The 27,156-nt window shown below is 28.5% G+C and overlaps 2 protein-coding genes across 5 annotated transcripts in view; both read right to left on the bottom strand.

Moving 5' to 3' along the window:
- Positions 1-26,235, bottom strand: part of LOC142326660 (glycine dehydrogenase (decarboxylating), mitochondrial-like) — a 108,241-nt gene extending 82,006 nt beyond the window's left edge. Inside the window, exons 1-2 of one of the 3 annotated variants that reach the window (XM_075369270.1) lie at positions 26,089-26,235; positions 24,470-24,714 (exon numbers count right to left, since the gene is read on the bottom strand). In XM_075369270.1, the coding sequence (XP_075225385.1) occupies positions 24,470-24,546 (77 nt within the window). In that variant the 5' untranslated portion in view covers positions 24,547-24,714; positions 26,089-26,235. Of the gene's footprint in view, positions 1-24,469; positions 24,715-26,088 lie in introns of those variants that run through there. The other 2 variants (XM_075369266.1, XM_075369272.1) reach the window with 2 other exon arrangements.
- On the bottom strand, positions 1,822-18,676 carry LOC142326663 (protein cueball-like). Of its 2 annotated transcripts, none has more exons than XM_075369275.1 (3): positions 18,386-18,676; positions 3,772-3,919; positions 1,822-3,169 (listed from the first exon to the last, which is right to left on the bottom strand). In XM_075369275.1, the coding sequence occupies exons 1-2, from the start codon at positions 18,656-18,658 to the stop codon at positions 3,809-3,811; spliced, it is 384 nt and encodes a 127-aa protein (XP_075225390.1). In that variant the 5' UTR covers positions 18,659-18,676; the 3' UTR covers positions 1,822-3,169; positions 3,772-3,808. The 2 variants fall into 2 exon arrangements, with proteins under 2 accessions (XP_075225390.1, XP_075225389.1); XM_075369274.1 differs by having other exon boundaries at positions 3,826-3,919.
- Positions 26,236-27,156: the final 921 nt, after the last annotated feature.

Below are 27,156 nucleotides of genomic sequence, written 5' to 3'. Positions count from 1 at the left end.
AACAAAATGAACAATTTACGTAAATAAAATGAAAAAAGAAGAAAAGTAACAAAATAGCTGATTGTGATCGACTGGAACTGAAACTAAAATTTTTGAAATGAATGTTTATAAAATTCACATCGATGTAAAGTAGTTTTTAGAAAAATAAATAACAGAGATTTCTTTAAGAAAAAATTTTGTTCAATAAATCAATTAATATTGTTAGGAAGATCCTGAAATTCAAATCATTAGATAGAACAAACTGCACTAGTGAAACTTTGACAGCTAAGTTTATTTTTTTAATAACAAACACGGGATTCTTCTACCCTTCCTCCTGTCAGCCACTTTTATAAATTTTTACTTTACTTACAAATAATTTCTCTTCAAGCGATACGCAGACATCCCATACCTGATATCCTTGGACGATCACAAAGTTTCACCCAAATCTATACATTATCTTCAACTCATAAGTTATTTCAAACAAGAACTGATCCTAAATAATTAATGATAACTAATATTTTATTATTCACTTACTAACAAATAAAGAATTGTTGATTTTTGGAAGTTCCTAATCATTCTTTCAATCTAAAAGCAAATCCATTATTTTTAAGATATAAACGTATTCGTAAACCTTTTTCAGTATAACTAGTTTCAAGGCCACAAGGGAAAAATGTAAATGTACACTTTTTGATTTCGACTAAAAGATATTTGTCATATGCAAGTTTTAATGTAGAATCTTTCTCTATAATTTGAAATGGGAAAAGAGATGAGAATCTTAAGTCGTCCTTTTTAATAATACCTTTAAAGGAAAGAAAGATGGGCAACCACCACACCTGTGAATGTCAGTAAGAAAGATGAAGGTCCAACTGTTTTTCAGTTAGTAAAGTCAGCTTTTGTTTTAATGTTATTTACTGTTATATTGTCTGGCATAAAAGCGAGTTAGTTTATTTTTTCTTCTATATTCTTTTATATTATAGTTAGCTTTTTGTTTATTTTTTAACGGTATAATTTATTTTTATGACAGATAACTATGAAAAATTTACAGGCGCTAGTACCAAGGAAAGGAAATTCATTAGGAAAATTACAAGATATGTAAAACAAAATTGAGGTTAACTAGAGCTCGATACTGCTAAAGTGTTTTGAAATACCATTTCTACTGAAAGACATAAGCTTATTTCAGAATTTAAGAAAATAGCCCCTGATGATGAACAGTCTATATATCTGGATAGCTAAATATTATGTAAACCTATTGCATGCCTTCATTCCTTTTTTATACTTAAGAATTTTCATTAGTATAACAATTATTTAAGAACAGAGAGGTGATTATTTTCAATATCAAGTACATGCTCTTAATGTAACTTTAATACCTCATTTGTTACATATTATGGACACTCACTTTTATGGATCATTTTTCATGTTATTGGTTAATAAATTATTTTCATTTAACTCTTGTGTATAACAAATAATTCAACTGGATATTAATATTTAATTCAACTATTAATTAATATTTTTATTATAATTATCCAATAATAATAATAATAATAATAAAATAATAGCTAAAAATACTAATTTCATGTCTCGTAATAATAATTTTCTCAACATTTTGATTTTGACCATTATAGCATTACTCCTCTGCACTCTCTATTTAATGAAGTATACCTTTTGTTTAATTTAACCAAAACATTCCTTCTAAAAAGAAAATATTTGCTTGGTAGTAAAACTATTCAGTGATGCGGCATAAAAAAAAACATAAAAAAAATTAGACAGACCAAATTCCCATAAATAATAATTTTACTGTATTAATAAAGGTGATTCAAAGCTCATACCAAAGAAAAAACAAAATATAACTTAATTGTTTATTAATCAAGTACATTTCATAATAATCTTCAAGTTACAATTTAGCATGTAACCCTTCTTAGCTAACATTAACATCTTGTTGGAGGTTTCTAAGCTTGCAGACTCAATAAGTGTGGTTGTATAACAAATAATAGATGTTACGGACTAGTTAATAACAAAAAAATTATTCAGTGTGTACAGAAATAAGTAAACATGGATGGAAATCTTTATACTTTCAGAAAAACATCAAATTTGGCTTTTTGAAATTTATTTTATTATTAAACTAATAAAAATCATTATTTAAAAAAAATAAATAAATGAATTCTGTCATCGACCAAGGATCGAACAATATATTGCTACCTGACACTTTCAAATTAACATTTTTGTTGTCTGATTTAATAGTATTTAAAGTCTGCAGCTTAGGAGGCAAAAATAGAAATACCATAACCTTATAAATTTGGTAGATAACCATAATCATATTTAAATTCAGGAAACTAACATAACTTTACTTCCTTTAAAAGAGATTAACTAAAGTTAAACTTATAGTACTAAAATATAAACTTAGTTTAAGCACTCAGATTCTAAGCGCAAATGCCCAAGAGTTAAATATCCTAACATTATTAAGATCACCAAATAGAAATAAAATATGAATAAAGACATTTATTGTTATTTTGCATCACAAATAGTAGTTATACTGTTATTTTTTATTTCTTATTTTTAAATAAAAAATCAGTAACTTTAAACAACTTTTTTGAGAACTATCAAAATTGCTGTTGTAAAGATTCCTTTATAATACTTTACCTTGATTTTTACAAAGTTACACAAATGTTTAATTATCAATTAAATTAAATTAGCAGATAAATAAAATTGTTTTTTCATAATTTTTTTTTTATTGTCTACATACTAAATCGGCATATATTTCTTTAAAATAAATAAACACTATCTTAAATTATAACAATCACAAAAGTCAATCATTTTTTGTTTTAAATGATTTTAAGTTTTAATCGTCTAAGTACACAGAATAATACTCAATAAGTAGTTACTTCGATTTTATAAGACAAATTGCCTATTATTGCTGCCATGGATAAAAATTAAACCTAGTACAGTCTTTAAGTACTACTACATTAAACAAATACTAAGGCCTCATTACAATGTATCTTTTGTTTCGACCAACTTATTTTTAGCACCAAACCACTTTTATATAAACACATTAACACTTCATTCCATTCTTAATAGTATTTTATGGTAAACTTTCACAGAAAATAGGAACAGGCTTACATACACCTCTATCTATATTTGCATTGTCTTATCTTTGTTGAATTTAGGGCTAAAATATTTAAAAATATAATTTTATCTAAAAAAAAAAAAAAAATTATATTAACCTACATAATAAATATTAATCTACTTTCTTATAAATGTTGCACTAAAATAACGCAAGAATTCTAGAAAAATAAATACCTAACAGATTTTCTTCAAGGTTAGTGCATTCAAATTGATCCGATTAATTACTTGATTTTAAAAAATAAGCCTATTGGAATAAAACTAAAAACATACTACAAACATTCAAACACATTTATAAATACACACCCATACACCAGTTGCACGCACTAAGAATATGCACACACATTCACATAAAATAAACACATTAAAAGTGCATTAGGTATCATGACTCTCATTAGTATGGCAGTTGGCAAATATCAAATTACTTCTTTTCTTTGTAAAGGCAGTATAAATTATACATATACATATATAATTTTAAAAGAATACAGCATACAATCTGGAATGTACACAGAAAATAAAATGCTGTATTTGAGACACTTGCTTTGGTATAACAGCCTGATTTCTGTAAGAATCAGATCTATTAAAATAAAATAATTAAAGATAAGACAAGCAACATACAATCCAGCAAAATTCACTCTCTCAAAAATTAATAACAAATTAAATTCTAACAATAACAATTGCAAGCTCAAATGCTGCAGAATTTCAATTTTCATCAGTATAAATCATCACCAGGAAGATCAATTCCTGACAAAAGATTTCTGTTTTCTTCTTTTTTATATTTTTCAACACTACGAGGTTTCCGAAAATCAGGCTCAAAACAAGGCTGAAACAAACAACAGTGGAATTCTTAATTATTACTTTTATAAAATAAAAACTAATTTTTCAATACAAAATAAAAAATTATAATGATCATTTTCAAAAAACTTAATTTACATAATAATATAGCTAATAGATTACACATATACTACAATTGGAAATATGACTGCTAAACTGGACTTAAGGACAACTGGTTTGTTCATCTTACTTGCTGTTCCTTAAAATCATTAAAATTTAAAACAAGAATCATAAAATTTTTAAATAACAAGACAATCATAGTCACCACTTTTTAATATTTAGAAAGCAATAAAGCTTTTGGATTTACAAAATATAATTCCAGTGAAACTGAAAAACTGAACGACTAGTAAGAATTGAAATTCACCAAAAGAGTTGAAAATCTAATATGAGAATAGTGTAAATATACCAGGAGAAAAATAAAAATGTTTTGATTTATTGACAGCATTGTTTCTGGCAGAAACCAAAAATTCAATTTCATAAGGAAAGAAATTCAGTTTGGGAAAAATGAGAATAAAACAAATATACTGAAATAAATGAGGAATTAAATAATAATACAAGAAAACATAATACACCAAAAATTCTAGAATTTTGCTATTTAGGGTATAAAACTATGAAGATGGACAGAGTAATGCACACTTCGAAAGCAGAATGAGACCAGCAATGAGAGTTTTTAAAAAGAATTAAATATAAACCTAAGAATTAGAGACGATTTTGAAAATATTTTTGTGTGGAATGAAACACTGCATGGCAGTGAATCATGGGTAGTAAGATAGCAAAAGGAAAAGAATAGAAGCATTTGAAATTTTGTGTTTACAAGAACTTAATCCTTGTCTCCCAAAACCATGCAGCAGATATATATATTATATACGAATTCAAAATGTACAAGCAATATCTCAGTAGTTAAACCCTGAGGGATTCTGTCACTCTCATGTGCAAATGCAATTGTTGCTTTAAGGGTATGTACTGTAAACTATCACTTGCCTGGCACTGTGGCATGCCAATGATAAGCAATTAAATCAATTAAAAATTTTATTGCGCCTTTCTTAGTGATGCTTAATAATGACAGCATCATTTGTAATGCTTTGTACCATTATTCAGTTCAGGGAAAGATGGTATTTCAGTATAAGTTATCTTGTTGCTCAATACGGTACACAATACAGTTTTATAACTCATTTTGTAACAATTTTATTCAGTTTATTTTCATCAGTTTTAATTAACTAATTAACCCTGTGTTTTTGTACCAATCAGGTTTAGTAATGAATGATTCTGTCGTGAAACATAAACCAGTAAAGTAGCTCTGAAAAAAAAATCAGCATTGTATACAAAACCTTAAAACAAGAAAATCCTGAAATTGCAGTCAGAGACATTGCTTGGAAAGCAAGTAGTACAACAGGCGTTAGCGAAAGAACACTTTTTAATATAATAAAGAAACTCAAATTGATGGTAAACATGTTACCCGTAAAAAGATTCGAAAGTGTCCAAAAATGATTGAAAAGTTAGACAATTTTATTAAAATCCTATCAGGAAAAAAGTTAATACATTTTATTTCAATAACGAGCTTCCTAAATTGAATAAAATATTAAATTCTGTGAATACTGATTCTGAACTGCTGAATCTTTCTAGAGGTACATCACTACATCGTGTTTTAAACTCAATGAATTTTCAAAAAAAAGAAGCGAGCAGACGACAGTAGTATGAAAATATTACTGTAGATAATATACTGATAAATTTGGGAAACCAAGACAGTAGTTCAACAGAAAGCAACTTATTATGTATTAAAGAAATATATTGAGAGGTGAACTATTTTTTCCTCTTTTACTTGATGAAATTTTAATATAATGATATTGTACTTTTTAAAAATTGTTTATTTTTAAGATAAATATATCACTATCACAATTTTCTAATTTCCTTATTTCAGGTTTTTTTACTTGGCAAGTATTTTTTTCAGACGGATTGCGCTAAATTAAATTAGTATCATCATACTGTTATGTAAGTATATATATATATATATATATGTTTGTTACGTTAAAAAATTCTCTTACAAATTTCTTTCTTCTTCTATTTGTCTTTAGAAAGCTTAATTTCAGATTTTATTTTAGGAAACTTAATTTCAGATCTAATATTCAATAAAATCTGAAATTAAGCTTTCTAAAAAACAAACAGAAGAAAAATTAAATTTATGAGAGAATTTGATGAGAAAACTATGTAGGTAGATCAAGAAGATAAAACGAAAATAAAAACTAGAATATTATATAATAAATAATATCATTAACAAAAATGCTGCTGTGTTGCCAGTGATTATGTAGAGAACCAGATAAAATATATATTAAAAAATTTAACTTAATCTTGTCATATTATAAGTTTTTATAATCAGATGATTAGCCACTGCAATACAAGGTTGCTTACCAGCCAGTTCTGTATAAGAATTAAAATTTAACATGATCAAGGATTTTGTAATTACAAAATGGGGCTTAGTTCAGTAAGTAGATATAAATTAAAATAAAAAATAATAAATTTCATTTAACTATAAAAAAATAAAATACTGTAGATCTAAATGAAATTTTAAAAATACAAAAATTAATGATGAAGCAATAAAAACAGCTAAATTAAAACTTAGCCACTAAAGTTGTCAGCAGAAATGGCAAAGTTTTATACAAAGAGAAATATATACTTAAAAGGTAACAGAAAGGTAACAGGTACTTAAAAGGTAACAGGTATACAGTAACCTAACAGAAAGTCAAATGACATTCCCATAGATCAGGTTGAGGTGGAAGAGTATATAGTAGGGACTGCAATTGTAAAATCTTAAGTTAAATAAACAAATATATAGATGGACAATAGAAAGCTGTAGGAATAGATAGCATTGTCAATAAAATAAATTAAGTGTCTTAATGGAGGGATTACAAGAGATGGTGAAATTATACAATGTAATCTACAACAGTGGGGTGTGGCCGCAAGACTTTCTTAATTAACAGATTCCAATTTTCAAAAAACAGTATTAAAGTTTCAAAATTTATGTGGCAATTAATTTTATTTTTCATTCAGCAAAGATTTTTCTGTAAATTCTGATCAAAAGACTGAAGGAAAAATTATGTAAATTGTTACACAACAATCTGAATTCAGGAAGGAAAGAAAGCAAGGGATGCAATCCGGCTACTAAGAATTATTGTTGAAAAGTATTTGGAGATTGGTAAAGGATATATTTAAGATATAAAAACAGCATGTGACTGTCAATTAAGAACTCAAAGTACAGATTAAAAGACAAAAGATAAAAGAACTAACCGAATCAGAAAATGGCCATAAAAATAAACACAAAAACTTATAAACAAATACATTCATAAGAGAGGAAAAAATTGTATAAGGTTGGCAAGATGATAGATGGTTATTTTTTTTTTTTTGTTAGGAAATAAAACTATCTGTGTTTTAACTTCTACATGAAGCACAGAACATTCGAACAGATGATTATAAAATTAGAAGATGCTACGGCAAATTATTGAACAAAAATGAATGTTAGGAAAGCTAAAGTAATGACAATAGGAGACACAATAAGCTACCAATAACTGCACAGTAGAAGTAAAGATTTAATAAATTAAGCAATAGTTACGAGGCAGCATGGTTAACAGAAGATTGCAAAGTTGAAAACAAGATAACAATGACTAAGTATGTGTTTAATAGAAATAGTTATTACATAGTAAGAATGAAAGAAGAGGTTTTTTTGGATTTTTTTTATTTTGAGTGTTCTTCAGTACAGATGTGAAAGATATGCACTAGAAAAAAAGAAAAGGTACAGGCATTTAAAATGTGGGCATGGTGTTAAAAGAAGATTAAATGAGTAGAAAAGTGAAGAATGAAGAATAATAAGGAGAGTTAATGAAACTAGCAATAATGTTCTTAATAAGAACATTTCAAAATGGGAAAGCTATAGCTTGGGACCTTACATCAGAGGAGGAGTACTGATTAAAGCAGTGCTAGAAGGATTAGTAGAAGATGCAGAATAAAGGAAGGAAATCAGAAAATAGTAAAAATTGAAGATAATTTAAAAGGAAATGGGAGCTATCAGGATCTTAAAACTTTTGGAGGAAATAGGAGCAAATGATATAAGTAATTTAAGTTAAAATCAAAAATATAAACATAAGAAACTAAAGAAAATTTAAAAAATTATGTTATAATTTAACAGAAACAGTTAGAGTTATATTAGATATTATTTTAACTGATGACTTGAGATTTAATTGTTTTTAAGTAACAAAAGCAAATAATAAATAAATATATTTAAAATAAATGTTTAATAAATACATTTTTACAGTTATCCATATCTACTATTCATGCAAGACAAGTGTGTGTATTATATGTGTGTGCACTCACTCATGCATACACATATGTATGAACATGTGCATATCCAAAAACACATGTTTTTTGACAGAAAATACACATAATTACATGTAACACAATAAGAAAAACACATAATAGACAAGAATAAGAAAAACACATAATAAACACTTAAAAATTCTAAGCAAAGTAAGGATCTTTTAAGCAATCTCAAAAATTACACCAATCAGTAATCTTCAATTAATATTAAATAAAAAGCTGTATTACTTACGTCACCAAGATCATTTTTAATTATAAATAATAAATTTATACTTTAAACAAAATTAAAAATAGCGGAGGAGAATTTTGATTTCTAAGTCCACAGACCTTTTTGACAATATATACTGATAGTTTGTCTTCTGGTTAATGGTTTTACTATTATGTGAGCTTATTTGCTAACATGTAAGGTGGTTAACCATGAGAAAAAGTAGATTCAATCATGGTGACCACCCTTAAATCCAAGCAAGTGTTAATAAGTCTTATCGGTTTATCTTTATAATCACCAAATAATATTGACCGGGTAGACTCTAAGGTATATTTTTTTAAATTTCTGCAAAGCACATCCAATATAGTTAAATTGTAATATCCAATGAGTGATGTAATGTGGGAAAATTAAATTTCAGATACAAGGAAATTCTGGAAATGAAAATGACACTATTTCATTTTACAATTAGTAATAGACTTTAAAATTATTTCTGATGGAAATGCAAAAATACGAATACACTTGAACAAAAAATAATTATTATCATTATCTTCTTCACATAACAAATTCTACAACATTTCTAGGTTAAATCACAAACTTTATTGTCCAATATTTTCACTTCTCTTTATACCTTCAAATAATTCTAACCCTATATACTTCAAGTGAACTTTCCCTTTTCACATACACTTGTCCAAATGAAAATTAATTATTCATTTTATCCCCACCCTTGCCAAAAAAAAAAATCATTATATAGATCATATACCAATACACTGATTTTATTTTACTATTTCAATTCGCCAACGATTCCAAAAGCTCTCTGTTGAAAGTTCTTCAACTTTCTAAAGTTTCTAATCAATAAAGTACATTATAAACAATAACTTAATCCAGAATTTACACAATAAACCTACTGCACAATTTACAAAATAAATACAATTTTATATCACAAGTAAAGATACAGAATTAAGAAAGAAACTTAAGCAAACAGAAAAAAGTATCCCATTAAGACATAATGTGCCGAAAAGTCAAAATAGTCAAATAGAAAGGTGCTTCATTATGCTATGTGGCATTCATTTATATAAACATTTATTTTACACTTAAATAAATAAATATGTTAGTAATTTTCAATAAAAAAAAATAATAAACCTCACAATTCTTAACATGTTCCTTTTTGTAAGTGAAAATAATGACTAAAATAAAAACATTCTAAATGTTGGAAGATTTCATTTGTAAAAATTCATGAGCTATACTCTTACACCTGTCAGCTGTTATAATTTGGGCTTCAAATTGGGCAGAAAAGACATTTTTCCTCATAGAAAACATGGAGATTTTTGTATGGTGCTTTGCAAAATTGTATTAATGATCTTATTCACAAGTAAAATTTGATCTTATTCAGATAAAAATTTGGAAAATCTGTTAAATTTAATGTAAGTATCAGACCTGTCCACTCCATTAATCACAATTAGCTAAATTAGAACAAAATGTGTTTGAACTGAGTTTCAAGACAGTTGACTGAAAATGCCTTGAACACTTGAATTTACATTTGTAGTGAATTTAAACAACAGTTTTCACTGGAAAGCAATGTTTTTTTAAATCGAATAATAATTTGTGATGAAATCTGGCTTCATCATTTTAAGCTAGAATACAAGGCCCAAATTATTGCAATTATTTGGAAGAACATGTGAGTACTAGTGTAACATGCTACAAAAAGTCAAATTTGCAATACGGAAGTAGCATCCTGGTTCTCTCAAAAGATGTAATTCTTCAGCACAATAAAGCCCATCTCCAACCACTAAAAAGACATGGGAAGCTATTCAAAAGTTGGCTAACGAGATGTTGCCACATTTACCTTACAATCCGAATCTTACATCTTTTTTTGTCCTCACAAAGAGTTTTGTGAGTTTACCGAATACAGCAACAATGAACAAAATACAATAATGAATATGTTCATTAATAAAATAAATGAACAAAGTCAAAGAATGATTTTAATCAAGAATGTGTTACAAGAATGGTTAAAGCACTGAGGCGAACAATTATTTATTATTGGAATAAGAAAGTTCACAGAAAAATAGTTTAAGTAGCTTATGTAGCTGGGGATATGTATAAAAAAAAAACAGGATCAGTTTCATAATACTTAAATAAATAATAATTTTCTAGTCATTTATCTGTTTAATTATTGAACACCCTTCAATATACAGAACACTAAAAAAAAAAAATTGAAGTAAAGATACACAACAGAGCACAGAGTGTTCACAACAATTAAAATGAGTAATTTATATGTGCACATGATGCAAAGATTCAAGAATTTTCCAAATGAATTTTTTTACAACCAAATATAAACATCAATATATATTCACAGTACAAACATTAAAAAAGCTGCATACTAATTCAATGATTTAAAATAAAGAGATAGCATATGTCCTAGGTTTGTCTTGCTTAGCTTTACAAACTCGCATGCATAACTAACAAAGGACTAATTAAGATTTTAAAAAGCAAACAACTATGGGAACTATGGGAAATTTTTATAGAAAAATTACAGAAAAAAGTTTTCAAAGCACAGAATACAATAAATCACAATAACAAAGGTTTGTTAAGGAACTAACCAACATACAAACATAAACAAAAAAAAAAACCGAAAAGAGCAAAAAAATAAAAGTAAAAATCCATTATTAGAAATAATGAATAAAACAAATAGTGAATGTATGTGTGTGTGTATATATAAACTCAGCAAAAACAATTCTTTTGTTACTGTATTTGTCCATATTCCCCTCTGTACTAATATCTCAAAGAGACATGAAAAAAAACTGTTACCACCAAGAACAGTACAGAATACGATAATGCTTCCTATCTTATTTGGAAGAAAAATTTTAACTGATGATCAGGGAAAACCACAAAAGCACTATTAGAAAAAAAATAATAAGCATAAGGTAGGAAGCACTATCGAATTCTGTACTCTTGGTGGTAAATGATCTTTATACTTTTGTCTTTGATATATATATATATATATATATATATATATAAATATATTAATATAGGCAATTAATAAAGGTCATATTTTTAAGTAAAATATGTTTTTTGATTATATTTAATTCTGTCCAATCACAAGGAAAATAAACTTAAAAAATTACATTTAAATTAATTATTCACACACACATATATATATATATATATTAATTTAGTAAAATTGATTTTTAAATTGTCCATATTTTCCTCTGTACTAATTAACTCAAAACAAAAACAAAATTCAGCAATTTACCACAGTACAGAACCAAATAAGAGTTCTTACTTTATTTTTCATTTTTATTATTCTCCATTACGTATCATTTTTGATGAATTCCTAATCATCAGTTGATTAAAATTAAATTTCAAAATTACACATTAAAATACAAAGTTATTACATGTATAAAACATGTGGTCGAATAATTAATTGTCTTTTTAAACATATTTGTGGCTAGCCGCTGGCAGAGTATAGTGCTGTATTTAGCAAGTGAGTACCAGTGGTGTACAGAGAATTTTGTTACGGGAGTGTCATTATTAAAACTGTTTACAATTGACATCAGTATTTTAAATTTTGTGTGTTATTTTATTATTATTATTACTATGATCATTATTATTATATCATGCTATGATATATTCATTTTGATATGTTCAAACATATCATAATCATAAATACTCTAATAAAATCTATAAATTATTTTTTTCACAGTCTTAGGCTACAATTTTTTTTAACAACTTTTAACATCTATTTCATTCTGAATAATAAAAATGCTTGTGCCAATGCCACATGTCATTACTACACTTAGACTACACAATAATTATACATTTTAGTCAATGGTTATTTGTATACGATACATAAGACACTTTACATAACATATAAAATCCACGGAAGCAATCAAATATAATGAAATACATTTAATTAAACACAATTTGGACTCACTGAGGTTGACGAATGAAACTGGCACTGATGAATTCACATTGTATGAAGGAATTTGAATAAATTATTGAATGCGGTTGTCTTAAAAGTTCAAATCAGTACTCTACTATAGTGTATTATTGTTTTGAAAAATCATTGTTCAAAAAGAGTACTGGTAGTTAAATATAGCATTTATAATGTATGTGGCTTACAGTATGTACATTACAAATGTTACATTTGGAAATTTCAGCACTCACAATATAATGTCAAAACAACATTTCTTTTAAATTAGTTCATTTAACACATCTTCTGCAATTGGAGTGTAGTTTCTATATAAGTTGAGTGCTAATCCATACAAATATGTATTTCCAGTAGAATTACGCATTGAGAAACATCGTTCATTTATATATGTGAACAATGGAAGTGCAGCTAATATTTCTAGCAAAGTGAATATATTTGGTATTATGTTGGGACTGCACATAGTTAACCCATCTATGGCCGTTTTCAGTTGGTCTCCCTTTTCAAGACATGCAATTCTTCCTTACCGTAATTTTAATCCATCACTCAGATCATCCTGGCAACCACTTCTTATGCCACTGGTGTAGAATTCTGTGAGCGAAGTGAAAGCAGAAACCTGAGACAGAAAGTCTGGGTTTGTAGGTAAAAGGTACTGAAAGTCTTTCAATATTTCCATTTTGATATGCTTTGAAGGGTTGCAATAATAGGGTTATACAATTCCATCACTGCGGTCACGGAATTATACCTTTCCAACCAACGTGTTGCGAAAACTTGAGTTTTTCACTGCATAAAGCTGTAGTTTCCATTTCACATCACCGATTTTAAAACATGTTTGCCTTTTAGGGGTATTAAGATATTTGTACAGACTCAATATTGTACCCATACAGTTTTTAATTGCAGTTACTTCATAAGCACTGGATACAGCTAAGTTGAGGCTGTGTGCTAAGCAGTGGACATATAGACGACATTATTTCCTTTACATGTGCCTGGACTTAGTTTACTTTTCCTGACATGGACATAGCTCCATCATACCCCTGACCACAAATCTTATTTATGTCTACATTTAATAACGCAACTTGTCCAATATTGCCTTTATGATTCCTTTTCTGGTCACATCATACAATGATATGAATTATAAAAAGTTTTCCTTCACAGTGAAATTTTCATTATCAATGTAACTAATACACAGAGATAATTCTTCTAAGCCTGATATGTCTGACGTCTTATCGGTGAGAACAGAGAAGCAACTGGAGGTATTAAGTTCTTTCACGAAATTTTGAACAATCAGGTCGTTGCACTCTTCAATTATTTCATTCTGTATTCTAGGTCTGGTGTACTGTGCATTTCCAACACATAACACATTTTTTAATACAGTATCAGTCTTACTTGAAAAGTGAAGAAGACCCCTGAAATTGCTATCATTTTCTTCTAGTTCTTGGTCGACCTCGACTTCTATTCATCCTAAATCCCTCTGGCCTCGCACAGCGATACATTATTTCCCGCAAAACAAAAAATACTCTCAGTAATAGGAATAAGTTTTTTCCTGTTCTCCAGTTTCTTTTGAGTTGTTGAAGTATATATTAGCACATCTATAGACTTTTTCTTCCCGCATGAAATTTCGGTTAAGTACCGGCTACCTCCAAACTTTCTTTGCGATAAAGACACTTCTCATGTTCTGAAAATCGCTTGATGGCATCCTTCCAGTTGTCAAATTTCTCACTACAAAGTTGACCTAAGGGTTACTTGCCAGATTCAACACCGCTTCTTGGAGCAAAAAGTATACAAAATTTACAAAACTCCATTCCTTAAATTTGGAATATGCAAGCCACTTCCAACAGTAAAGCCATTTAAACCGAAATGGCAGATTTCTCTTTCCTTTTGTTAGAAAAATAAACCTGGATTTGGTTCCTAGATATTTTTCAAGACATCCAGTTTTTTTCATTAGACAAGTCTCTTCTTCCTATGTAAACACCAATATCATAAGCGTGTGGTTCACTGGAACTTGAAATGTTGAAGCTTCCAAAAACCAGAACAATACACTTATCACTTCTAAATGATTCAACAGGTATATCAACATTATTGAGCGATGGTGATGTACATTCAACACAAGCTGAGTTTTCACAGAAGGGTTACTAGTTTCGAGAAGAACATTTGCGACAGCATCATCACGTTGTAGCAGCAAAGAAATATTTGGCAATGTGAAATTTTCACTAACATTACAACAATCGCTACTGATACATGACATTTTGCTAAAAAATTGTAAAACTGAACTTAATATCGGTCGCTTAGACATATTAAAGAACATGGAACGATAATGTGAAGTTTATATTTAAAAATATGAACTGCATAATGCACAAAACGTTAAACGAATGTTCCACAACACAATCTGAACTCAGACTAATGAGCGAATACCACTCGACAATGTACAATATTTCATATATGCATTGCTGCCAATGCAGAGCTGTCCCGACAATATGTTTTACAACAGTAATTTTATATGGTGTCGGCCTTGTTTTATTACAAGGTCAGCATTATTATTGTACCTTCTTAATAAGTGGCACAGCTTTGATGGTCTTTCCTCTCTTCCAGTAGATGAGGAGGGGTATATGCTGACACCCACTGCGCCAGTGAGAGTACTGCCACCTTCTAAGAATGCTGAATGAAGGCTACTATGTTGTACATAGAGTGATGTACTGTATGTGTTATAGCTCCAAGTACAGGGATTAAATTATTGAAGATGCAAGAGCGGCAGACTGGATCTTATGTCAACAGATTTTGTTACTCTGAGTGAGAAATACAAGGAGAGAATTCAATGGATTTTTAAAAAGATACTCAAATACATATGTGTAAATCTATAGTATGTTTATTTTACAGGCCTAATATTAAAAAGTACTTAAATCTTCAAAAGGGGGAGTTCAAACCCAGTAACCCCCCTTATGTACACCCCTGGTGAGTATAGTGCTGTATTTAGTGGTGACCACAAAGATGTTTAAAAAATTTTAATTATCTGTAATAACATGGTATTTTAATGTGTAATCTTGAAATTTTAATTTTAATCGACTGATGATGAGCAATCCTTGAAAGCAGTAGCGATACATAAGGGAGAATTAAAAAATGAAAAAAAAGGTAAGAGTAAGAGCACTGAACTTTGTTTTTGCTTTTGAATATATACATACTGCATATAAAGTAACAAAATTAAAAGAAAAGCATAATTATGAAATACAGTATATCATTAACCGAAGTAAATCCAGGTGGGATTAAAGGTGGAAAAATCCTTATTTCAATAAAATCCATAATGACTCATAAAAAAATTAAAAATCTGAATTGGAGTTGAACAGCTTTTAAAAATTTCTCCACCAGTCACACCATCATCTACAACACTACAAATGCTATGTGCCAGTTTGAACTTTCCTTAAATGTATTTAATTAATTAGAATGTGGCAAACATGGCAGTTACCTAGCAAAAATTATCTTTTTTTAATTTGATGACAAAATCTTTGTAAAATTAGTAGGTTCATTTACTAACAAGAAAAATATATAAACAATAAAAATGAAAGTTAAGAGAAAATACTGGTTTCCTTTATACAACAAACATGCTTTAATTCCAGGTGTTTTTCTTCTTTAAAAATTATACATGGGGTATCAACCAAATTGCTGTTAATAATAATGGATCCATCAATGAATTTTAAATTAATAAAACAAAAAAAAAAATTGATGGGTCTCTTGTTTATTAAGTATGATTAACAATATTTTAAACATATTTACGTGTATATTTTTAAACTCATTCAGATTGTATCAATTTAAAAAATTAGAAAATCATACTGAATATTATATGATAAAAAATACTTCATACTGATAAGTTCATTTTAAATCAAATAGTATTGTTTAGTTATAAAAATATATTATTATGATTATATATTGCTTTTAATTATAGATAAAACACAGAAAAAATAGGACAGTAACACTAAAACTACATAAGTGACCGAAAGTATTGTCACTGAAATACAAAAAAATCTGACGAGAAAATTGTAATATTTTCCTGGCATTGGTTACTTACTTAATCTTATATAGTAGAAAAACAATTAAATATGAAAAAGTTACCGAAATTTCTTTTTTGGGGTGCAGGTAATTAATGATCTTTACTGTAAAATTATCATTATAAATTTAAATAAACCAAAAAAACTTTAAAAAACCCAAAACTTTTTCTGCTCCCCACCACCAAAATCACTTTCAAAGAATTTTTCTTGATTTTCTGTTTACTGTGTTAAATGGAAGTAACAAAAACAAAATTTCACTAAATTGTAAACCAATAATAAAAATAAAACGTTACCTAAGATTTCTTTTATGGGGATCGGGATGAATTATGAAAAGTTAAAACTGTATTAAAAGTTTATTAACTTTTAATAGTATTAAAGTTTAAATAAACACAAAAAAGTTTTAAAAATTAAAAAAAAATGTAAACTTTGATCGGCTCCCTCCCCAATATCGCCACCAAAGTATTTGTTTTCTTCTTTTTTTTTTTGGTCGCTTGCACTACTCCTAATCCTAGGAAGACAAAAAAGCTAAGCTAAGCCAGAAAAAAATTCTATCATTACTACAGAACAATAATAATACACAAAATATCAAATATATAAAAATGCAAAGTCAAAGTCACGGTGCAATAAAAAGTTTCTTTATTTAAAAAAGAAAAATCCATTACCATGATCGATAACAAACAACCATTACTGCACAAGATAAACACCTCTTTATCAATTTAACAAAAACAACAAACAAAAATTTGAAATAAATAATTATCCAAACACCACCAAATCATACAAACGTATGAAATTAAATCCAATAACTGAACATGAAGCGACTAAAATATTATCATAGATGTAGCATAAAATTATTAAAAAATTTGATTATTTTCGTGACACATAATTACAGCTAACTGTTAAAAAGTAAAAAAAAAAAACCAAAAAAATCAGAATGAATGCAACCAGATCCTTAATGATCTTAATGATACAAACAAAAAAGGCCCTTTTCATTATACACTTTTAATTAATAATTTCATTACAGGTATTAAATTTTTTTTTGTTTTTTATTACTATTTTTTTTATAGTTTTTAATAGAAAGAGTATTAATTATCAATTACATAAAATCTTAATCAAACAAGACATATGTTATGTTTAACATATGTTATGTTACAGTAAATGCAACTCTTAGCAAAAAAAAAGAATAGTATCTATAACATCATTACCAAAACTAAAATGGAGCACAATGATGCTAGATATTAGAGAATAAGTATTTTAAGTTCTTAATTTTAAGATTATAATAAAAATAAAATATATAACTTTGTATAATAAACATTTTGCTTCATAAAACCAGATATCAGTACACGGACAGTAAGTCCATGTACAGTAAATTTATGAGCAACAGGCCCAACTTTACCATGTAAGCACCTCAGCTATTAGTTTGGTTTTATTTGCAATCCTTAGTCCTTTGACAGTTTCTCGGGCAAAGAAGGTCACTGCTCTGCTAAGTCCCAACAAAGAAATGGATACTTTTCTGGCCAAGAGATGGTTGGATAAACTGAGAGATGGTTCTACCATTACAAATGAAAGCAACCGATCCAATTTCAATAATACTCGCGCAAAAAAGAAAGAATAAAAAACAAAAAGGAGAAAAGCAAAAGGTTAAGCAACCATGAGATTTTACCTTTGTTCAAGGTAGATAGATAGTTTACAATCTTACCATGATCCTGCTGCAGGATAAAAAAAATACTTTTTAAAGTGAAGGAAAATCATTAAAATATAGCATGTATACCATCTATTGTATTTGATTAAAGCAAATGTAAATGAACAGTTATTTTGTAATTATAGAATAAACACAACAAAGGGATAATTAAAGCACCCGTGTTATTCTTAGAACTTAAAAAAAATTATTACAATTATACATATACATAAAACAAAAAACCTTACCGTTTCACAAATGTTCATATTACAACAATTCTCAATAGTGATTTCACACTGGTCAGTATTTTGTGGTAGTGACGTTAGTGGTGTAACATTCTTGTTCACAATAATTCTTTTCTTAATACGAGGACGTTTTCTTAATGACAAAACCTTAAATCCAAGTACAGCTGACAATCCCATTAAAATCAGGCATACCAAAGCAAGAATACCTATAGAAATTTCATATAACTTTGTATTACATTTTACATATTCGCTACTCACTGACGGCAACAGTTCCATTTTAGTAGTATTATTATTTCTATCACTATTTACAAATTTATCTGAAGGACTCTTCAAATTCATAAAATCTGAACACCTGCAAAATAATGAATAAATAATGGGTTATTTTACAGACTGTAAACATTTTCACATAAGTTAAGCAAAGTTTTTGTTTAATATTGATAAATTAGCTACAAGAACAAATTTTATTTATGCGGTGGATAAATTACATAAATATGTGCACAAGTATAGAACGAGGGATATCTGTAAAGTAAAGACCACTGGGAAATTGCTCTCCTTAAGGTCGGTGAACCTGTGTATTTCATAGCCATGCTACTAATGAGCACACTGCATTGTTGTCTGTAAGTTGTCGCTTTGTAGTATAATCGATGTTACAGCCAACTGTGAAATACATCGAGTCATATGTTTTTTAAACCATCAAAACATTAAGCCGGCTGAAATTCATAGGCAGTTGGTGCTGTGTAAGGTTATAATGTAATGGATGAAAGAAACGTTCAAAAATGGTGTGAAAGGATTAGAAATATCAGAATTAATGTGCACGATGAAGAATGTCTGAGGAGGCCCTCGATAATAACAGAGGACCTGTTGAAATTTGTCAATGATGAAATCAGAAAAGATCATTGCTCAACGATTTCTGACCTGGCTCTTCTTTTTCCTGGTGTTTCAAAGTGGCGATTATATAGAGAAGTAAAATAAAGTATGTAGTTTAAGAGAAATAAAAATATTTAAAGTTTTCAGAATAAGTTTTTTTAATAATGAAACTGTCTTTACTTTAGAGATAACCTCTCGTATAAAGCATAATAAAATCTTTCAAAAATTTCATGTTTTATTTTTTTATTATAAAAAAATAAAAATAAGTTAACTTTATCAAACCAGACAAGAGAACTCTATGTTACACAGCTAACATAAGACCTTATTGTGCTTCTTTCCTTTAATAATATTATTATTTAATAATCTAAATGATTTATTAAAGATTACTTTAAAAAGGTTGTTTTATTAAAAAAAAAGTCACTTTTGGAAAAAAAATTTCTTAATAAAAATATGTACTCAAATCTTTTCCACTTTTCTTTTTATTTATTACTTTTTTTGCTCTGACCAACATTTTTTCAGTTTTCATCTATCTATCCAGGCAAATGCTGAAGTATTTCCCTTTTTGTTTTCAATGAAATAAGCTTATCAACAATTCGATCGATATAATTTTTCTTTTCTAACCTGTATAAAGTATTTTTATGTTTACTGAAATATCATATTTCAAAATAATATTATATTATCAGAATGCTGTATAATATAAGGTAGAGCTCTCTAAAAGCCAGGTAGCTATGTTCATACCTTCAAGTACTCAAAGCTCAATCTCACAGAGTGTGTATCACCCCTAACAAGTATTAAGTCACACCCTTAACATTAAGACACGTAAAGAACGATTTAAATCTGAGAAATATTATAACTTAACCTCAAGTTGAGCAATAAAAATAAACAAATAAATAGAAAAATGTTACTATAAACAAAAATTACATATATTCTCATGTTACTTTTTGACAAAGACCTGCACAAATTCATGTATTTGACATCAGTTTGTCTATTTCCTCTACAAAGAATGGCGTCGCTGAAGTACCTATCTGTCATCACTTTTGAAGTATCAAGTAGCCAGCCAATTCTTCAATTTTGTGACCAGATGAAAATCAGACAGTGCCAAATCTGGGGCTTGAAAGGGGGATGGTAAGAAGCATGCAAATTAAATTTGTTTAGTACACCCTTAGCGGTAGAGATGTCATATAAAAAAATTAATTCCCTTCATTAGCATCCATTACTATTTATTACGTATCACTCTCCCAAGCTATGTTAATGTTTCACAATAAACATCTGCTGTTATTTTCATCTTCATATAAACAAAATTCTTTACAGTAGCAAAAGATGGTAGCCTATCTTTTTTTGTTTTGAATTTTTTGAACTTGTTTTTCGAGTACATTCGCACATAAAAAACATTTTCTTTTTTGTAGCTGTGTAGTGATTAAAATAAAATAGTTTAAATTTCATATGCATTTATTTAAATTGGTTCTCATACTTCATATTGCTTACTGCTTAGAAAGAAAATCAACTTTTAACAAAAGAAGAAAAAGTACTATACCTGCAAGGTGAAGGAGGTTTTGCTAAAACTTCGGGAATTTCATGACTAGATGACATATCAATTATTTGTTGTTCATCAAAACCAGCTACCATTAAACTACAATGTGCAATACAAAGATGCTGCATTTTCACATGTTTATCACAGCGCTCTCCAGTGAATTCATCACTACAATTACACCTCGGTATCTTTTTATTATCAACTGAACAATCACCACCGTTATAACAATAACCAAGACACACATCGATATCACATCTTTCTCCCTTCCATGTTGAATTGCATTTACATACAGGTTTATTATTTATAATAACACAATCTTCTCCATGTAAACAATAATTATGACAAAGAGATAATTCACAATGATCTCCACTAAAGCCTGGTTTACATATACATTCACCGGATGATTCTATTCCGTTATTGAAACATAATAATTCTCCTTTTTCAACACTTTCACTCATACCCTCCAAAAGCTTATTTTTTTTATCTACAACCTCTAATATGTCTTCTTCAACCTAAGGAAGAAATAAGATCAATTAACACAATATATAATAAAAATAAATTTAATGCAAAGAGTAATAAAGAATAAATACACTAAGTTCTTTAATATCATGGTTTCAACTGCATATGAGGTCTGTTCAGAAAATAACAGAACTTTATTTTTTTAATCTTTATTATTAATTTTACAAATAATTAGTCCTTGTCCCCTTCAAAGTACTACCGTCACCTATTCACACACTTTTCCCAGCGTTGTTTCCACTTCGCGAATTGTTAAGCTTCATTTGAAATGGCCTTTAAGGTGTGTGAATAATTTGTATTAATGTCATTAACAGTCACAAAACAGCATCATTTCATAACAGATTTTAATTTCAGAAATAAGCAAAAATCACAAGGAGCCAGGTCTGGCAAGTAGGGAGGCTGAGGGAAGACTGATTTTTGGCATAACACTGACAAATTGACAAAGCTGTGTGTGCGGGAACATTGTCATACTGAAGGAACAATCAGTCATCTCACCACAACTCTGATCTATTTTTGCAAATTTTTTCACATAACCATTGTAAAACACCTTGACAGTATGCATGGTTCACTATTTCAACTTTGAGGCGAGAATTCAAAATCCATGATTCCATTAAAATTGAACAGCCCTAGTATTATCTAAACGTAAACCAGATTTTCTCATTAGAAAATGTGATATATGAATCTTAGAATATGACTGAAATATTTGGAAATTAAATATATGAAGCTCACTTAATAAAGCCACATCACCTTAAGAAAAAATATTTTTGGTAAAACTTACAGACACAAATCACATAATAATGATACACACAGAACTTTAATTAAGAACATGATCATCAATGTAGGCATGATATAATATAATGACATTAAACAAGGTCTTACAGGTACATTTAATAGCAATACTGACTTATTTATTTTAAGACTAAGAACATATCAAGTGAATGGTTTGATTCTAAAATAAGAACAATGAAATACTAAAAAGTTCTGTTTAAAACACTATTTATACTAAAAAAGGAAAAATGGATTACAGTAAGCATTAATAATACAATACTAGACTCATTAAAATGAACTGAATTTGATTTGTAGTAGATCAGATGATATAAAATTAATAGTTAACAGTCTACAAAAAATTACACAAGAACTCATCGATAAGAAAGATAAGCATGAAATAAAAGATGAATATCAATTTTAAGTTATTAAAAAAAAAACAGAAATATAAAATGCCGTTAAAAAAACTAAAGCCAAAACTGCACAAATAATGAATTGTACATTTCTCTTCATAGGGATAGTAATTCACCAAAGGAGAAAACAACATTTGAAATGAAACTCTACTAGTTGCTCGCATAAAAACATACTAGAGGATCAACTGAATCACTTGTCAGTCTGTATACATCAAATCATTGAGTTAACTGAAAATGATATGTTCAAGAATGGCTTAATCAGCATTTTTTCAGAAGACACATAGATCATACCAACAAGGCAATGAAAATGAAAGATATTTAGTCCTGGAATATGAAATCCTTCTAAGCCAAAGGAACATGTAGCATTCTCGTTCTCTCTTCTCTTGAGTATAGGATTTGTTAGGCCAGGTTTCGCATCTTACTAAGGAAACAACCGGGCATTAAGAATTGGAACAGTAGTACTGTAAAAAAAAACCGAACATAAGAAGAGTACATTAAATAGGAACAGTAGGCATTTGGCAAGTCTTTCAAGGTCAATTGCGTAATGCCTGACCTAAGATATTTTAAATAAACTTTTTTTTAAATTTCTGAACCTGATGCAGTCTACAACACAAAGAATGTCTCAAGGAATAGTATCTAGGAAACAAGGTGTAACATAAAATGCCAACAACCTGTCATGCTTAATAAACCGGTTTCTATATTACTAAACTTCAACATTCTATGGAGTCACACAGCAAGCCACTGACATTAGTGGCTAATAAATAGTGAAATAGTAAAAATAGTGATGAACAGAGGAAACATGGAAGATGAAAATAATGCGGACTTAATTTGGAGAAAAAACAAAGCTGAACTTTTAGGAACAAGACTTGTAATAAGAATGGTATTTACCTCAAAAAGAAGTAAGAAAAGATATTTCTCAAATAAAAATTAAAGTTTTCCTTTTCTAAAAAAAAAGAAAATTTTATTTTTGTAGTCTACAATTAAGGCAAGCTCATAAACCTGGGGAGTGATGCCTTTTTATATATTTGTTCAAGTAAAGTTTAAAAGCTTCTCTCAACCTGATCAAAGTAAATAGAGTTATCTTGCCTAGGGTCAAATATTAAGTTGAGGAGAGTGAATGACTAAACCTCCCAAAAAAACGTTTGGTATAGAGTGTATAACAGTAAATTTTTTCATGAGATAAAATTGGGTTTTTTATTAAATGTGTATGTAGTCGTTAATTTTTTGTTTAATTTGTTCATGATTTAACATGGTCAAAATCCCCATTTTTCAAGTTCCAAATTTTGTAAAGGAACTTTTATGTCAAAACTTCACTTTTACTTCAAATTGAATCCGCACACTTTTAGTAGGAAATTATTCTGTTAAAAAGGAAATATTTACACTTCTATATCATGATCAATCACATTAACAAATGCTGGCACAAAACATAAAACAAAAGTGTCTTTCAGAAAGCAAAATGTTTCAGTAAAACTATAGATGATCTGAAAAAATGAAAAATGATGTACAAGCTATATAATTTCTCAAGAAGTAGACCGATAACTCTCTGAACCATGAATTATATTCACTGCAAAAGATTCTTGGTGTAACAACGTAGCTGCAGTTTGAAGACAAAATACTCCCACAAACATTCTCAACTTAGTCCAATTTTATCAGCCATGAATCAATTTTCAAAAACTTCTGTAACTACTGAAGCTAAATTATGAAAAACTACTGGAAAATAACATCATAAAAACATTTTTCTGCTTCAAAATTTGAAAAAGTTTAACATTTCTTAAGAATTTATATTTTTTCTTTGGTAAAAAACAATATCACATAAGTATACTTGCGCAGTTTCAATACAAGTACGCAAATAATGCCTTGAAATTTTGGCTGAATGGTTTTTGAGAAAATGGATCACAAACTTGGCAAATTTAAATAATGGGAACTAATCTACTTAAATTACATATATAAAAAATGTTTGGTAGCTGAATAATAAATATTTATAAACTGTCTTACCTGATCCTTTCGTTCTTTAACTTTGCTACATTCTTTAGGATCAAGATACGATTCTTGGGAAATTGAAACAATACCATAAATTTTAGAAAAATACTTTTTAGAGTAGGATTTTAATTTTGACACAGTTACACGATCATAATCTTCATTGTTTATCTTAGCATTATAAATTGCCTCGCTTCCAACATCAGTCCAAAAAAATCTTGAACCCAATGTACTCAATGCCACAGGCTTATGTGCATTTGCAGCTGAAAGAGTTTAATTATTTAACTTTACTAAACAATTAACAGTAATTAATCATTAATACATGTATGGATTGTAACAACAATAAATAAACACTATGATTTACTAAAAAAAAAAAAAACATTACAAATTTTCTTCTTAAAACATACTACATTCTCTAGCAATAAGTTCTGTTAACAACTTGTATGTTTTTTTGTTTTAGTTTGTAACTGTCAGGCACACAATTTCAGACAAAAATTTTAACTTTTCATTACTGAGGAATATAATCACGAAGGAGTTACAAAAAATGTTATCCTTAAACAGTATAATATACGTAACTTGGAACATTATCAAGGCTTTATACAGCAGTAGTTTCTCATAGTATTACTGAAATAAAATTGAAGTTAACACCTGAAAAATGAATTAACACATTTTTGTTAAACAAATAACACCAATGTTTGTAGTGGTGCATTACAAACTTTTTGTAAGATATTGCAAGTCATTATCTATAAATAACATAAAGGAGGTGTCTGGGGTAACAAATGGTTTCTGAGAGATCAGTCATTTCTTCAAAAACAATTCCAAAACACAAAAACAATTCCAAAACACAAAAACTCTTTAAACATTTTCAAATGTTTAAAAATACATTAAATATATATTAAGGTATTTCATTATACGTTTGCAAAGGGTTCCATTTACATAAAAAAAAGTAATTATACAAAAACACCCCCTTCTTCCATGTAGTCTCAAGTTTTTGTTTGTTTATATTTAAGGATTCCAAACTACAAACGCAAGTAATGTTTGTTAATCTAAATACAAGTAACAAGATAATTATTTATTTTATAAATTATTTCAAGCAAAGGAAGCTTATACATAATATCAATTAAATTAAAAGTTTTTAAAATTAATCTATATATTTAAAATAATAATGTCGGGTTAGTCTAGTGGTTAAATTCGTCATCACAAAATCCACTGATTTTTGAAGTCGAGAGTTTGAGGTTCAAGTCCTTGTAAAGGCAGTTGTTTTTATATGGATTTGAATTCTAAACTGTGGATTCTTTGGTGGTCGGATTTCAATTAACCACACATCTCAGGAGCGGTTGACCTGAGTCGGTTCTAAACATTTACCATCTGCATCTAATACATTTACATCTGCAGCTATGTCAGGCCTGGCAAGCCAGTAGCAGCAATTGAATTTGCCTATACACTCATATCCGGCAGTCGCTGGAAAACTGATTGGAGAAAACAAACAGTTAAAATAATGTTATCTATATTAAAACAAAAGTAAATCAGGTTGATAACTATAAAAACTTAAATTTTTTACTTAGAAGGATTGTAAACCAACACTTAATAACTTACGTCAGGTCAATGCGACCCGATTAAATATTCTTTATAATCACCTTATATTATTCAGTTTTGTTCAAGTGGAGACAACCTTCAAATTAATCCCCTATTGTAAAATATTCTTTTGATCATTGTTGCTTGTCTGCATGGATTGTAGTTGTCTGCTCAAAAATATTGACCCAATGCAAAATTTACACATACAGAATTTTATAGCTGACCCATTACAAATGCTGTTAAAAAAAAATTAAATATAAGTGGAGCTTCAATTAGATATATGTTACCTAATAGTTTATTGGCTCATTGATATAATAAAAGGAAACAGCAGGAAAATTCTTATTAACAACCGCTAAGAATTAGCTCTTTTGCTGTTGCACGCTAAATTAATTCTTGTTGATAAAATTGGAAAAGATTATATGGCTGTTCCACAGGATTATATTATGATCCATTCATAACAAAGATTATACAAAGGTAATGTTATTAAATTAAAAAAACATGACGTTTAGCTTCATCAACAAATAAAATTTGCATCATATGTGGTGGCCACATTATTTGTCTACAGATTCTTTTACTACTAAATAAACAATTACGAAATGAGAATAAAAAATAAACTTTTTATCAATTTAAAAAAGGATTAGGATCGATTCAAATTACAATACTGAAAGAATGGTCTCCTATAAATACATTTTTAAAATTGTAACACATTTTCTTACAGTAACACTTCAGAGTTAGACTGACCCAATATGATACTACTGTTTCTGTAGGGGTTTGGTATATACAAGTAAATACAGGTACAGTTTACACAAATACTACAGATACATAAAATAGTGGTACCAAGGAAATAAAGTCATGCGTATTAATATGCTAAATTTCACCAAAAATATGACAACCACCATATTGGAAAAGGTTGTCTGCAGATTTCTTGTGAAGGGGATTTTGATGGAGGAAGGTAGAAATATTTACATAACCTTTTTTCATCAAGAGCTGGAAGCAAAGCATGATGAGCCAAACTAATTTAGGTTTTATTACACTGTCCCCTAACCTGCTTTGAAGAAGAGGATACAAGCGTGTTTACTTCAGAATATCCAACAATAAATATGTAAGAGTAACCTCACTACCACCGCAAA

The sequence above is a fragment of the Lycorma delicatula genome, chromosome 6, assembly GCF_047948215.1.
Source record: "Lycorma delicatula isolate Av1 chromosome 6, ASM4794821v1, whole genome shotgun sequence".
Taxonomy (NCBI): Eukaryota; Metazoa; Arthropoda; class Insecta; order Hemiptera; family Fulgoridae; genus Lycorma; species Lycorma delicatula.
Note: the sequence above shows the minus strand (reverse complement) of the source record. Positions and strands in the feature narration are given on the sequence as shown.